The sequence below is a fragment of the Amaranthus tricolor genome, chromosome 15 (genome assembly GCF_026212465.1).
Source record: "Amaranthus tricolor cultivar Red isolate AtriRed21 chromosome 15, ASM2621246v1, whole genome shotgun sequence".
Taxonomy (NCBI): domain Eukaryota; kingdom Viridiplantae; phylum Streptophyta; class Magnoliopsida; order Caryophyllales; family Amaranthaceae; genus Amaranthus; species Amaranthus tricolor.
This window is the reverse complement of record NC_080061.1, coordinates 5,243,147-5,259,197: the sequence shown is the minus strand read 5'-3', so window position 1 is coordinate 5,259,197 and position 16,051 is coordinate 5,243,147. Positions and strand designations below refer to the sequence as shown.

At 31.8% G+C, this 16,051-nt stretch overlaps 1 protein-coding gene across 1 annotated transcript; it reads right to left on the bottom strand.

Moving 5' to 3' along the window:
• Window positions 1-1,302: 1,302 nt before the first annotated feature.
• On the bottom strand, window positions 1,303-5,539 carry LOC130801676 (4-coumarate--CoA ligase-like 6). The gene is made up of 6 exons (XM_057665558.1): window positions 4,326-5,539; window positions 3,455-3,647; window positions 2,892-3,037; window positions 2,741-2,808; window positions 2,053-2,155; window positions 1,303-1,707 (listed from the first exon to the last, which is right to left on the bottom strand). Exons 1-6 carry the CDS (start codon window positions 5,412-5,414, stop codon window positions 1,594-1,596), a joined length of 1,713 nt encoding a protein of 570 aa, XP_057521541.1. The 5' UTR covers window positions 5,415-5,539; the 3' UTR covers window positions 1,303-1,593.
• Between the last annotated feature and the right edge of the window lie 10,512 nt (window positions 5,540-16,051).

Below are 16,051 nucleotides of genomic sequence, written 5' to 3'. Positions count from 1 at the left end.
GCAGGAAAACCGTGAGCCAACCGCGGTTCAGTTGCAGGAAAACCGAGGAAAACTGCGGTTGGCTTGCGGTTTTTCTGCGACTTTTTATTTTTATTTTTTTAAATTTAAAATAATACGATTCGAATAAAATTTACCGCGATTAATTGTTTGTGGAATGAATTTCTTAGTTTTTACTCCAAAAATTTTATGTTGTAATTTTGTTTTTTAAGTGTGATAAAGGAGTTAGTGAGGTTAGAGTACATGTAAGAAATTTTAAGTTCAGGGGTAAATTCGTAATTTTTTAAAGTCCAGGGTTAAATTTGTAATTTCATAGGGGTGGCGATGTTTAATAACTCCCAAAATTAAATCCAAGAGAAAGTAGGTATTTTTGAAGAAAAAATGGATAATGGTAAGAATTGAAAAGAAAAAAATAAATTGTATAAATAAAATTAAAAGAGAGTTAAAATTTATGGTGAGATTAAAAAAAAATATAGATAGATCATCATCCAAAAATGAAAATGATCAAATTAAATTAAACGGAACAACATAATAAATATGCAAAGACGGAGGAGGTATATTTTGACGCATTTTTATTTTTTTGTAATTATGCTATTTTTTTAATTTGCATTTATACAATTAAGTTACTTTTTTATGTATACTATCCTAACAAAATTTAATTTTATTTTCTTTTTATTGAATTCTCCACCAAATGCCTATGATGTCTAGGAGTCAAATTTAAGGGCAAGAGAGAGTAATATATTTTTTTCAAAATACTAAAGATTTGTTTGACAGTATTATCTATTGACTATTAATATAGAAACTCAGCGTAATATACATAATTGTTAGTATTAATAAGAAAAATTCTACATGGTAACATCCAGTTTTTATGAAACGTCAGTGGTAACATTTTTGTAAGATTTTTCCACTAGCATCCAGATTATGTACTATCTAATTGACATAGCATTTTCCGTTAAATTCTTGTTAATTTCCGTTTAATTCTTCATTTTGTAAGTTTTTTCCACATAGTAGCATCCAGTTTTTGCTCTCAGATGTTTAATTCACCATTTTAATGTTTAATTCACCGATTAATTTATCAAAGCCCTTAAATGTAACAAATTTATTTTCATTCAAATTATTCGCATCATAAAGTTCAAAAGGTATATTACAAACACTAATAAATAATTTAAAAGGTGCATTTTATAAGCTCAAAAGGTGCATTTCATAAGTTCAAAATATGATAGTACCGAAAGATAGAAAAGATTTGAAAATGCCTTACGACTCACTACTAGAACTTCAAAAGTAGCTCACACACGCATACGTATACGTAAACAAGTATAGAATCACCCATGTATAAGGTAAATATGATAGAGCTCAGTTTTATTGTAGTTAATAACAACATTTACATGAGTACCAATTACACACTAGCTCAATCAAGAAGATCATATGATCATAGTGATAAATCTCGAATGCGATTGTCGAGTCTGGAGGTTGTTGAGGCCTATATAACACTCGTGAGTCGTGCAGTCGTACGACCAATAATATAAACTATGTGATCACTATCAGCATATATTTTCAACCTATAACCTAAGGTTTGGTATAAATGAGCAAGAAACATTAGAGTTTGGAAATTTGAAAGTTTCTCAGTTGTCTCTTGAGCAACTTCCCTGCAGCTGACTTTGGTAATGAAGTCACAAACACCACTTTTCTCACTTTCTTATGAGGAGCCACCTGCAAGAAACTACTAACTTCAATATACACTTTGCAGAATAGTCATCATCATCGTATCTAGTGTATTTCGCTCATAGAAACTATGACCAGGATCTGAGGAGGGAAGGAATACGGCAAACATACCCATAAAGGAGCATCCTCAGAAAAAGTCTATCGGCTCGAGAACGGTCCTCAGAACAGTGTAATACTAAAATACCAATTTTTTTACTTTCTGTCTCATTGAGATTGCTACATTACACGTATCAATGTGAGAGATTTTGAGGTTAAATGTAGCAATCTCAGTGGGATAAGCGAGTATTTCTTTGAAGAATATAGAAGCTAGAGTATTTGGAGTTCAGTATTAACCGCGTTTGCGACATATTTGACAACTTCATCCTTAGAAAGCAAGCATCCGTGCCTCTTCACGACAAATGCAACTGGTATCTCCCCAGCTCCTTCATCAGCAATACTGGACACAGTAAAGTTATGAATGTGAAATTCAATGACAGTTTGTTAAGAAAGATAAAATATCCTGTGATCACACAGTTTAATACATGTCAACTTCCTCCACTGATGAGGGCATAGTATAACAAGAAATGTAAAAAACATGATTTTTTTGGAAAGAAAAAAAATGTTGCTTGACTCATAAACAATTACAACTCGAAATTCGACAAGTGATAATAGATCTATAGCAATTATATTATTCAAACTCCATTTTCTATGTAACTTTACTTAACATTTGGACAATCTTATTGACATTTGACAATTCATTCAAAACCAAATTATGGAAGTATGTTTTATAACATAGAGTTTGATTCATAATTCATAATCCATATGAACGTGTTTCGTGTAGCAGTTTAGGAAGATAGTCATAGTCATAGTCATAGTCATAGTCATAGTCATCAACCCAGTATCCTGCACAAGTCAGGGTCCAAGGGGAGGAGGGTAGCGTACAGATCATACCCGTGCCCCCTAACAACTAACCCGCATATACTTGATTGAAAGCGTTCTTCTAAATTATGTGAATAGAGCTACAGAAGTGATTAGAAAATACCCAGTTACTGCAACATCAAGTATATCAGGGTGGGACATCAGAATTCCTTCTAGATCTGCAGGGGCAATCTGCAAGGACAATCCTATTAGATAGAACTAGGAATTGACATCAAAATAATAGAGAAGAATATATTCGAGTTTACGGGTTATACCTGGAACCCTTTATACTTAATTATATCCTTCAACCGATCTATGATGTAAAGGTAACCTTCAAGGTCAAAATATGCTATGTCCCCGGTGTGTAGCCAGCCTTCCTCATCAATTGTTAGTTTTGTAGCCGCTTCGTTATTGAGATAACCTGTCAAAACGCAGGAATTTACGCTAGATGACATGCAATGAGCAACGATAACACTTGACTTGACTCGGTAACATCATCAATCCATCAAATAGAACACCAAAATTTAACAGACATAATCACATATACATGGATCATATACTTAAAAACATCAACATCACCACAAGATGACTTTTTTCCATGGTGATGTAAGGGAGGCATAAGGTCAACATACGCAAGAATTAGTTATTAAACGATGAATTTTCATACAAAACATAAATTTTCAAGTGTCATACATACCCATTGTCAAAATGTTGAGGATCAAATCACATGACTGAGGTGAAACATATTATATATTGGCAACTTAAACAAGATGTGCAAACAATTGATGTCCTTGAAAGTTCTAGAAGTTTGAAGAACAGACGAACTGATGAGTTTTACCTTTCATTACACCCGGTCCACGCAACAACAGTTCTCCTACCTCCCCAGGAGGCATGGATGAACCTGTATTACACTTCACCACTTTTGCTTCCATGTTTGGAGCCAGTAGACCTACAGAAGTATACTTGTGAGTCTTCCCTATTACATTGAACCCGCGAGTGCCTACTGCTGTTGATTCAGTCATGCCATAACCCTGTAATTGAATCGATCATATTACACCTCAAAAAGTTCACTAGTATTGCCAGAGTTCCATTCTCCAACACCCCTCGAACACGGGAATCTAGTCCCTGGCATACCTAGGCCATAGCCCAGATCATTTGTTTATAAACTCTATAATCATTAGTTTAAAAACACTATTAACATTGACTCATGTAACATAGAGCTAGAAAATCACAGTAGAGTTGGTCGGTACAAATGTACAAATGTAGGGATGAATATTCGACACACCCTACACTAATATTCTGTAACTCTGTTACATGAATGCATTAAGCTAACAAAAAACTTGGTAAAACAACATAACATATGAGTTTTTCAAAGCAAATTATAGCTACTAGCTGGTTTCTCCTGATGTAAAGTTGAATGATCTTGTTCAAGACCCACAATTTGAATCGAATTCGGGTAAAGTCAATTATTTATATGGGTTTTACCAATACCTACAATATACTCGATAAAAACACCCTAAAAACAGAGAATATAAAACCAAAGAAGAAACACAAATTCTTGTGTGAGACGGTCTCATTATGAGACATTCTTCTTACATGGACTGAACAACCCAACGAATAGAATTATTAGCATATGAGCTCATTGTTTTATGGGTCACTCTGAAACAAAGTCTCTCACGAGAGTAGCTCAAGAAGAAAAGAAAAGATACCTGAATAAAATCAACACCAGGATAAGTGTCCAAGAAATCTGCAATAACTTTATTGGTCACAGGAGCAGCACCACAGGAAACCTGCTTCAAACTACATAACCCACTTAAACTAACACTTCCACAATCACTTAAACTCTTTGCTTTTGCTATCAAAATTGCTAAAAGTGGAGGGACAACAGGAAAATGAGTGACTTTATACTTATTAATCACTTCCACTACCTGATTTTTATCAAATTTTCTCATTACAACTACACTTGTACCCAAAGACAATAAACCAAACACAAAGAGTGCAAGTCCATAGATATGAAACATAGGCAAAACAGCCAAACAAACATTCTCATGGCTCTTCATTTCTTTGTATTGTGAAGCTTCAAATCTAACAAATAGTTCTACCATTGCTATAAGATTCCTATGAGTAAGTATAACACCTTTACTAGCACCAGTAGTACCAGAAGAATACATTATTGTTGCAATATCATCTTGGTTGATTCTAGGCTTTGTAAATGAAACATTCCCAATATTTTTACCAGAAATGAGCCGGAAAAAGTCAGGAAATTTCTGGGTTTCTGCACTAATTTTAACATCTTGAGGCACTTCAATAGTTTTGAGGCCTAAAGATGACAACTTTTGGACATTTTCACTAAAACAAAAGGCTAAATTTGCATGACAACCAAGTATTTGTTTTTTCACCTCAGAGAAAGAAGACAGAGGATTCATGGGAGTTACAATGCCGCCTAAATAAAGAACACCCAGAAAAATTATAGGCAAATAGATAGAATTTGGCATAAGAATCAATACTACATCACCTTTAGACAATCCCATTTCATGAAGCCCAAAAGCCATGGATTTCACATACGAAAAAAGGTCCGAAAAAGGGATTGAATGCCCAGATAATGAATCAATAAAAGCAGATTTTCCATTAATATTGGGGTAAGAAAATACATGGGAAACAACATCTAGAAATGGGTTTTCTGGAAGTTGAATTTCAGGATGTTTACTGCTATAAATTCCAGTTTCTGGACAGTACCAAGTACATTGAGCATCTGGGTTTTCTTTGGTTTCTTGGGTGCTACTCATGGGTTCCGCCATTTTTAACAAATTTTGATCGAGGTGCAAGAAATTATTGGGAAGAAAGTGAGTTTCTGTTAGGGAGTTTCAGAAATATACTCATGACTGCAGAAAGAATGAATGAGTGTATTTAAATAACAAGTCTTAAGAAACAAGGCTGCAGGAGATGTTCACCACCGACTATATTTGGAAAAAATTTTAACGGGACGGTTAATCGTTTTGTTAACCCCACTTTTTCCTTTTGAAAAGTCTACTCGAGATCCATGATCAACTTGTTTTTTAAAAATAAATATTAAAAGTTACCACATAAAAATAATTTTTTTATACTTTTTCTATGTGTATGCATTGAAACATGATCCTTAGTCTCAAAACTCTAAAAGAGGAAAAACCCCAATTACCACTATAAACAAAGGACATGACAAAACAGTTAGGACCCCTTCAGAGGTCCTAGTTCCCTGAGAAGGACAAATTAGCTCCTTGAAGGATTAGACTTACTCCTCAGCTAAGATTCAGAACAACATGACTCACAGAAGCAGCAGAGTCATATCAAAAGGGCCATGACAGAGAAAGAACATAAATACCTGCAGGATGATTAACCCTGCAGAACGATAGCAACGGAAACAATGACGTGGCATGAGACAACTGCAGTTATGCTAAGAAAAGCTGTCAACACTCGTATAAGGCAAAGACACCACACCTACCTCGTACCCTACCCATATAGGTGTACTAAAAGACAAGGAAGGGAGACCATGGTATAAAGATCAACAAACCACCAAACGCTGCATATAAACGAAATGTTCTATCTCTCTCTCCACTGATCTCGAGAAAGATTCCATTAAGGTAAAAGCCTAAACTGCCATTACGGTTTTGGGAACCTCTTCTAAGGTCCACCACTATAAATATACAGTGACATGCATCACCAAGAAAGAGGTGACATTTACACTAAAACCAAGCATTATTCTCTCGTGCAAAAATAGCTCTAATTCCTTATAAACTTTATTAGCGCTCACTTCATTTGCTACCTTGTGCAGGAAAAGACGATGAAACAGTCGGAAAAGCAACGCAGACCTCCCCAGTAGTTCATATACACTGTGAATCTTAAAAGGCATTCTTTTCATCTTTATTGAGAGTGTTGATTGTTTTTTCCACAACAGGAATACTATGTTTTTTTTAGTTCCACCCAAATCATTTTTTTACACTATTCATCATTCGATAGTATTTTACATATTGCAGTATTATATGAGAAAAAATATAGTCATATCATATGGGATCTTATTTTATTCATCTCGTCAAATATATTTTCATAATATATCAAATTTATAATTTTAGTTGAGTATAATTTTGGATATATAAGCAACTAGATAAATGCATAAAAAAGTGTTTGGGTGCAACTAAAAAAGGAAGGAAGTAATGTACTTTGGTTTTAAAATACTTATAATGTTTGACTTTTTACGTAGTTTAATGCACTTTTGCGAATTATAACATTAATATTTACTTTTACAAATTATAATCACCAAAATATTAAAATTTACAGTGTTCAAGTGAAATCATATTATTATATACTAAAAATATAATAAGGATTCCAATGTTCTTTTACAATAAAAAGTGATATTTTGGTTGCCATAAATACACTTAAAGGTTTCCTTTGTTCTACGTACAAGTTTGTTTTGTATGTTTTGGTCCATGAAATGATGAAATACAGCATTTTCTAGTTGGCTATCTAGCTTTATAGCTTTCATCCTTAGTTCTATATTGTTTTTTTCATTTGAATATCCAAATGTATTGGTTATTCAAAATAGTTTTCGAAAATCCATGTTTAATTCAAGTTGACTTACTAGTTGTATTGGTTGTTTATTACTATGCACATGATCAATGTTTAATGACAATATTAATATTTATATTATATATTTAGTAAATGGTTTGAATATAATAAATTAATTATTACTTAATTATTTTGTATTTCTGATTTTGCTTTATATTCTTACTCATTCGAATATGAGTAAAGAAATAAATCGGGTTGGCACGCGAGTTGCCTAGGCATAGTGCGATGATACACAGCACTACACGGAAAATTACTGTTCACAGTTTAACTTGGAACAACAATATTCAGCAAGAGACACAAATTAAATATGGGTGCCTAACACCACACATTCATGATTAGATCTCATTTGTAAGAGGACAAGCATGATATGATACCAACACAACACGAGGCACGATCAGCACAATACATGAGAAAACCCAGCACAGTATCGTTTCCATGGTTAGTCCTCATTTGTGGGAGGACATATATGATACGACTCATACGACACAACTTGACTTGATAAAATTTAACACGGGACACTATATGCACAATACATGGGGATCCACCATAATACATTTTCCATATATTCACATGACCCAACCACCAACAACATCTCACTGACACATACTCCTATTTAATTTTCACTGTATATTGAATCTTACATTTACTGTACTAAAGAATTAAATATCATTAAATATTTCACTAAAAATATATTATATTGTAATAAGGCTGTCTCAGTAAAAGATGATTTCTTAAAAAATAGCTGATAAAATAAAAAAAAGTTAATTAATTACATGTAATAAACTGAACTCCTAGGAAACACGGACACCGACACGCCCCTGGATTTGCGTGTCGCGTGTCGGACGTGGACACGCGAAAATCCGTGTCCGACACGCTAAATAAAGTGTCCAATATTTTAATGTTTTTCCGGACACGTGGACCCGGCAAGGACACGGAAGAGACACGGCAAGGACACGTTTTTTTAAAAAAAATAAAAAAAAATTAAAAACAGAACATGAGAACCAGACGCCTCCACTGTCAAGGACACGGCAAGGACACTCTTCCTCCACCTCCACTGTCGCTGCCGCACTCCCGCACCACGCCACGGCCGACTGCTGCTCCATCACAGACGCCTTCCGCCGCTGCTGCCTGGTGCTTTGAGCCTTTGACGTTGTCGGTGCTGCACTGTTGCTGTGGGTTGTTCGAAATCAATGGCAAGAATCTTTTTTCCTCCTTCCAGAATCAGAGAAAAAGGATGAGGATTTGGGAAGAGTAATTTGAAGGGATAATGAACAGTAAAATAGAGATGACCAAATTCTGATTTTTCATTGTTTTTGTTGTTATTTTCCTTTTTTTTTGCCATATAATGAGATAAATAAAAGATAATAGAAGTAGTAGTAAATAAAATAAGAAAAGGGAGGAAGAACCAAACAATTAAAATTGAAATATATTAACCATATATTTGGTTTGTATGATTATTTTTAAATACTCATATTGTTTATTTGATACGTATTTGCATTTTATGTGAGTTTTAAGTTTTTAAAATGTTTATTTACATATATCAAATGAAAGATTGTAAAATTATCTTTAATTAAATATATTTATTATATTACCATTTTCGTGTCCCCATGTCCGCCATTTTTAAGTTGGCGTTTTTTCCGTAGACGTATCGTATCCGTGTCCGTTTTAGTGCAACCTAGCTAAACTCTCGCCAAAAAAAATTTATTGCTAGCACTTGAAAGCGTTTGGAATGAAATACTCCAAATACATGGACAAGGGCAAAGGCCACTAGCATGTGCCGTGTGGCATAACACAACATGTCAGCACATATTGTTGCCACCTCCACAAATACATAGACATGTCAGCACAATGTGTTGTCATCTACTATTTTACAATTATCGTAAAGTAAGAAACGTAAGAAACGTATTAAAATTATTCTTTTAATTAATTGCATTCTTTTTCTTTCTTTCAATTATTTTACAATTGTTGCCACCTCTACAAATAGATGGACATGTCAGCACAATTTGTTGCCACCTCGATACGTACATAATCAAGTCTGCATGTAGATAACAAGTCAAATAAGAAACGTAATAAAATAATTAAGCCTAAGAAAATTAAAATATATAATAAGAAGACTAAATCCAAGGTAGTTATTTATTAAAAATTAATATTCTTTAAATTCCATTGTTTTTCTTTTTTTCAATTACTTTTTTATAAGTAAACATGGTGTAAGAAGGATCATCTTGCAAACTACTTGTAACATTAAGATTTTTACATTTTTTACATCTACATGTTAAGATATACTTGAATGAAATTTTATTAGATACATCTCAATGTAAGATTTATTAATAACTATATTATATATAATTTTTATTATACATAATTAAAAATACCAACGATTGATTTAATGAATTGAAGTACCTAAATAGTCAATCATTGCAAGTAATTTGAAATGAAGAAAATATAAAAATTAATTATAAGAAAAAATAAAAAAAAACAAAAATAATGTAGATACATTAATTTTAAATCGACTTGAAACACCTTACTCAAAATCAACTTAATGACGCGATAAACACCTCTACCCCTCTTATCTCTGAAAATGTGCTCTAATTTTTCTTTTTTTTTACCATTAGTAACATCGAGCAAATCCTTCTCATAGATTACATAATAGAACCGGATTAAAAGAAGAGAATATGATGCGAATTAAATTAAAAATCTTAATCTGTAAAAGTAGAACTTACTTGAATTGAGACAGTAATTCCGAAATTGTATTTTGTTGAATTTGAAGAAGCTAAATTGGAATAGTTTTATTAAATGACATGCTTAGAATGGGTATAATGCAAGCTGTTACTTGAAGCAACTTCAATAGGTCCATAAATGAGTTATCTGTCTCTAAACAGTTTGGATATATATAATATAATAAAAGAATTGAAAAATTACAAATGACAATTTTATATTATTTTTTCAAATACAATATTTTTACATTTTAAAATGTGATTGTGTTTCATTTAAAAGATTTTGTTACATTAATTATAAAATATCAAAGGTATGTTTTCAAAAAAGTTTTTATTAATCAACTATGTATAATAATTAATTAATTTTTTTTAAAAAATTTACACAACAGTACATGATTTAGTGACAATTATATACTCCCTCCTATTCAGTTGAGGTGTCCCATTTACTTTTGAGACACTGTTCATTTATCACTCTTAAATTGCATTTTATTATTAATCTATAAGTTAAAACATAGTCATGTGGGATTTTATTTGATTCGTTTTGATGTAAAGATTATTAATATCAACTTTTTATAATTTTTAATTATACATAACTCGATTTATTAAGGATTGAATAAATACATTGGATAGAGTGCATAAAGTAAATGGGACACTTAAGATGAATAGTTTGGAGTACTATTTTATATAGCAATGCATATCATTTATAATATAAACTATTTAGTGACAATTATATACTATTTTATATAGCAATGCATATCATTTATAATATAAACTATTTTATATCGCTTAAATAATTTCAACATACACATATTATTAATTTTGTTGGAAAATGACAAATGAAATATTCTAAAAGCTTTATAATGTGTTTTAATTTTATTGAAAATGAGCGAATTATTTGAATATGTGGAAAATAATCATTGCATGTATGTTAGTGTTTATATAGAAAACTGTTAAAAAATTGTCACAAAAATAACTTAATTCAAAATAAATTTTATATTGCACGAGTTTCTATACTAGTTATTAATAAATATTGTATTTAAGCATTTTGAAAGAAAAAAATTTACATAATAACTTAACACATGTCATTTCCATGTTCCTCAAATATTTTAATATTTGATTTGAGTATTTACATTATTCCAAAATTTCATTTTCTTTTCTCATCTCTTAAGGAAAAAATATTGGATAATTGACATAAGCAAAACCAATCAATTGTGTAATGACGTTTACAAATCCAAAATCTTGGTTAATTGACTTTTTGTGAGTGATAATAAATTAAATTAATTGGGAATAATATGGTTTGAATTTGAATAGTGATTTAAACCACAATCAATGAGTTGATCTTTGCAGATGAGTTTATTATTATTGTTATTATAATAATAATAATAATAATAATAATAATAATAATAATAATAATAATAATAATAATAATAATTATTATTATTATTATTATTATTATTATTATTATTATTATTATTATTATTATTATCAAATAGGGCAATCTTTCTTTAAAAGTATAAGGTAGACTAAGAAAAAAATAAAATTTAGGAGTTTTAGAAGAGAAGGATAGAGAAAATCGGTTTTAAAATCTCATCAAAAGAAATTGATAAATGCTCAAATTATAACAAAATATAATTCTGAAATACGTTAATATTAAAAGATGAAGAGTACTTTTCTTTGGGCTCCTTAATTTTGCTATTTGTTGTATTATATTATATACTCCACTTTACAACTTGACTATTTATTCTTCAAACTTCAAGTATATACAATTTTATGATGAATTTTTTAAATAGTACAATGTTAACATGAATTTACAATTTATAAATTGTATTGTTTACAATATAATGTAATATGTCCCAATTTAACGTCTAGTTTTGATGGAGTTTTTGTTTTTTTTTTTTTTGACAATTAAAAGAGAAATATATTAACTTTAAGGGCATGCTTGGATTGGGTGTAAATATTTAAGGAGGTGAAAAAAAGTCAAAGTAAGAAATAAAGTTGATAAATGATAAATTAGTAAAATTTGATTGTTGTAGAGATAGAAGAATGGTTGAAAATTTTGAAAAAATTAATTTATTTAACAACTTTATTCAAAAAACAAGCTTCGTTTAAACTTTATTTCCAAAATAAGTGTCTTTGGCTCAAAAGCTAGGCCTGGTGTAAAGTCGCTCTTACTAACAGCGAATTAAAACAAATGGTCAAAATTTTAGTCAAGGGATATGTCGCTGTTACTAACAGCGACCTAATGTTTGACTGGTCAAACATAATGTCGTTGTTAGTAACAGCGACATATCCCTTTATTTGGTGTGACTTTTATTGATCGTTTTGTATGATTTAAACCAACCGTTGTAAAATTGAAAAAATAGTCGTTATGAAGTTGAAAATAACCGTTGTTATTATATTCTATAAATAACTCCATTATCTCCCTACTTCATTGTATCCAAACTCCATCATTCTTATTCTAGTTAATCGATTTTGAAGGTAACATAAAGTATTATGTTAGTATTATTCTCAATTTATAAATGTTAATATTATTTTTGAATGTTTACTTCTATTACAATATCATATGTGTTCCGTAGATGTCACAGGAGCATTTTATTGAAGAGCTTTGTGATTGTGGTTATGAAGTTGAAATTAATACAGATTGGAGCGACGTTGATCTTGGCCGTGATTTTATTGCTTGTCCTTTCTACTTGAATGAAGGATTCAGATGCACGTATTTTAGGTGGGTTGCTCCGAAGGGTACCAAATCGCTTGAAAAGGAAAAACGAGAGCTTAAAGATGAGGTATTTAATCTTAAGAGACAAATAGATGATATGGAACATAGGAAAGAAGAGAATGAAATAATTATGAGAAAGTTGAAGAAGCAATATTAGTTAACGGCGGTGGTTTAACTTAACGAATGAACTATGTAATTTGATATGGATTCGTTGAACATGAATGAAATTGTGTTGAATTTTAGAGAGCATTTTCCCTATTTGAATATGATTGTCTGTTTGTTTTTGATTAAATTCATACTGCATTCTTGGCGGAATGATTCATCGCGAAAACTCTGAGTACCTAACATCATTTCATTCATTAAAAACATGTGATAATACGATAAAAAGATATACATCTACATATATATATATATATATATATATATATATATATATATATATATATATATATATATATATATATATATATATATATATATATATATATATATATATATATATATATATATTACAAATTATACACAAAAGTCCAAATGTATCAAATATTGAATATGTACAAATGTTCAATATATACAAAATGTCACTAATGTTCAATATATACAAATAGTATACTAATGCTAATCCTCCTCCTGTACCCTGTCTAACTGTGACGGTTTACGACGCCTCCTACGATAGTAAGAGGCCGTCGCATGACGCTCGGGTAGGGGAGGTGATTGATATTGTGATGATCCAGCACCCTGTGAGGACCCGGCACCATAGTCGAGGCACGTTAAGTCTACCTCCTCAAGATGAACGTCGGCATGATGAGGAGATGACCCCTGCTCATCCATAGTGGTGTCAGCACAACGACTTCTGGAATGAAGTGCTGAAACTATGTCCCTAGGAGTATGCCTTGGGCAATCTCCCGTACAGGCTCCTCTTGGGTGGAGCTGATGACAGATGCAATGCCCTGTGCCTGCATTAAGACTGAAGTATTAATGAAATGTATAACATATAAGTTCTATGGATAATAATCAACGTTGAAGAATACTTACAAACTGTTTCATCGTCGGTGCTGCGGGAGCGTATTGGGCTGCCACGATGATACTTCGTGGTGTCATCCATCGACGAGTGATGGAGAGGAACCACGACATGTAATCCGCCGAAGTAGGTGCGCCTACAGCCTCGATCGGGGCACCTTGGGCCAGCAGCTGCAGCCTGTGATCTTAACGAGCTATATGGCGCCAGTTGATCTCCAACTAGTGCATAAGGTGTAGGAGCAATGATTGTTGGAATGTTGCCTAAGCTCATGTTATTAGCTAGAGCCTCCTCGTCAACACCCACATCGTCCTCAAAAGGAGCTTCAATGAATTCATTACTCTTACTATTAACATCACCTCAAGGCTCATTTGTATCTTCTAAGTTAAAAGTATCATCATTTGAGACTTGAATTTGAAGTTGATTGGATTCATTTGAAGGAGAAGAGGAAGATGGCAAAATGGGATTTTGGGTTTCTTAGGTAGGGAAGGGCGTATGAGAAGGAGCAGAAGAAGTTACATTCAGGAATGCATTTGTTTCTATAACATTGACATCTTAATACCCTAGGGGTACCTCTTCTATATATAACTCTAATGAAGGAATAGAGGTAGACTTTGAATACCTCTTCTACATATAACTCTAAAGAAGGAATAGAGGTAGACTTTAAATACTCCCACATTGCATCTATAGCCTCCTCATCCTCAACCGGAAGAGCTAATAATTCTCCACTCATATTGTACTTAAAACATACATTAGCAGTACTTTTTGTAGTGTCAATGCCAATCTTAGAGCATATAAGATGTTTAAATTCATTCAAATCCATGTTTGAATTGCATGCAAACAGTTTACGTCTTCCCCCAACATACTTAACATTGCTACTACTTGATCGAATTGAACCATTCCAAAAACATATAACAGTCACACGAAATGAAGCCATTTCTACAACAATACGTACAAAATCAACATCATCATCAAGTTCATAAATATATACTACATAACAACATTGATTAAATTTAGGTTTTGCATTCAAACATTCTCTAAATTAAACTCAAATTTAAGGTTTGCATTCATATATTCTCTACATTAAACTCAAACATTTTCTACATTAAATTCATGAACAAACAATCTCAATATGAAGATCTTGGCAAATAACAAGTACATTTGACATTTTCATAAAGTTTGATATTATATGACCACTATAAATGACATACATTTTAAAAACAACAAGAACTAAAAAATTTATAATAATAAGGTACCTCAATAAGCTGTAAATCAACAAGAAGTAGTAAATTGCAAGTTTATGAACCTACATTTATGTGAAAGTTGATTAAGAATTTGTGAACCCTAATTTTTCGGAAAAAGAAAATAAATATACAAAACTAGTACCTTAAGTGAATGTAGGAAGATGACAGAACTAATTAGTAGTAGAAACTTGGAATTTGATGAGATTAATTGAAGGATTGAAGTTGATTTAATGGTGGAAAGAAGAGGGAGATCTCGTAGGTTGAATGAGGAAGTAAATTGAAATGAGGAAGAAGGAGAACTGAAAAATTTAACACGCATGAAATCGTTATTACTAACAGCGACTTGACCTTATTGACCAGTCAAACATTAGGTCGCTGTTAGTAACAGCGACATATCCCTTGACTAAAATTTTGACCATTTGTTTTAATTCGCTGTTAGTAAGAGCGAGTTTACACCAGGCCTAGCTTTGAAATCAAGAACGCTTGTTTTGAGAATAAAGTTTGAACGAAACTTGTTTTTGGAATAAAGTTGTTAAACAATTTTATTTTTTTCAAATTTTCAGAATGGTTACAAAGTGATGAAAAATAAAGGGAGCTCTCAATTTTGTAGGGTAAATATTTATCTTAGGGGAGGGTGGGGTAATGTATTACCTCCATAATAGGAAAAATCATCTTCTCTTTCCTTCATTATTTTTATTTCATGCTTATTTTACCTTCTTTAAAACTATCTTGACTACTTCAAATGCATCTCTATTTGCTTTCATTTCATTAGTTTGACTTTATTTTCCCCTTAAATGTTTACACTCAATCCAAGCATGCTATAAAAGGAACTTTTTACAACCTAGATTATAAAAGAAAAAACCGCTACTCCAATTAAAACCGCTACTTCAAGAGTTTTTGTTTTTCTCATTGCTTAAGTTTGCAAATTGTATCCCACTAAGAAGCAAAAAATGTTAATCCAAGTAGGAGTTTAACGCATAAAACCGCTGCTCCAATTAAAACCGCTACTCCAATTAGTGATTTGTTAAAATAAGATGAAAGTAGCATTTGGAAAAAATTGTTGCTCTAAGTAGCGATTCGCTGATATTTGTTGGTAGGGCGAAACCGCTACTCGATGAGGCAATTTGGCATTTGAAGTATATAA

What these genes read in the sequence shown, in the direction of transcription:
- LOC130801676 (XM_057665558.1), bottom strand. Translation starts at nt 5,414, where the DNA reads ATGGCGGAACCCATGAGTAGCACCCAAGAAACCAAAGAAAACCCAGAT. An exon ending in CTGGTGTTGATTTTATTCAG is followed by an intron (nt 3,648 to 4,325) that starts GTATCTTTTCTT and finishes ATTCAATTACAG; the next exon opens with GGTTATGGCATGACTGAATC. An exon ending in TTAAGTATAAAGGGTTCCAG is followed by an intron (nt 2,809 to 2,891) that starts GTATAACCCGTA and finishes TTGTCCTTGCAG; the next exon opens with ATTGCCCCTGCAGATCTAGA.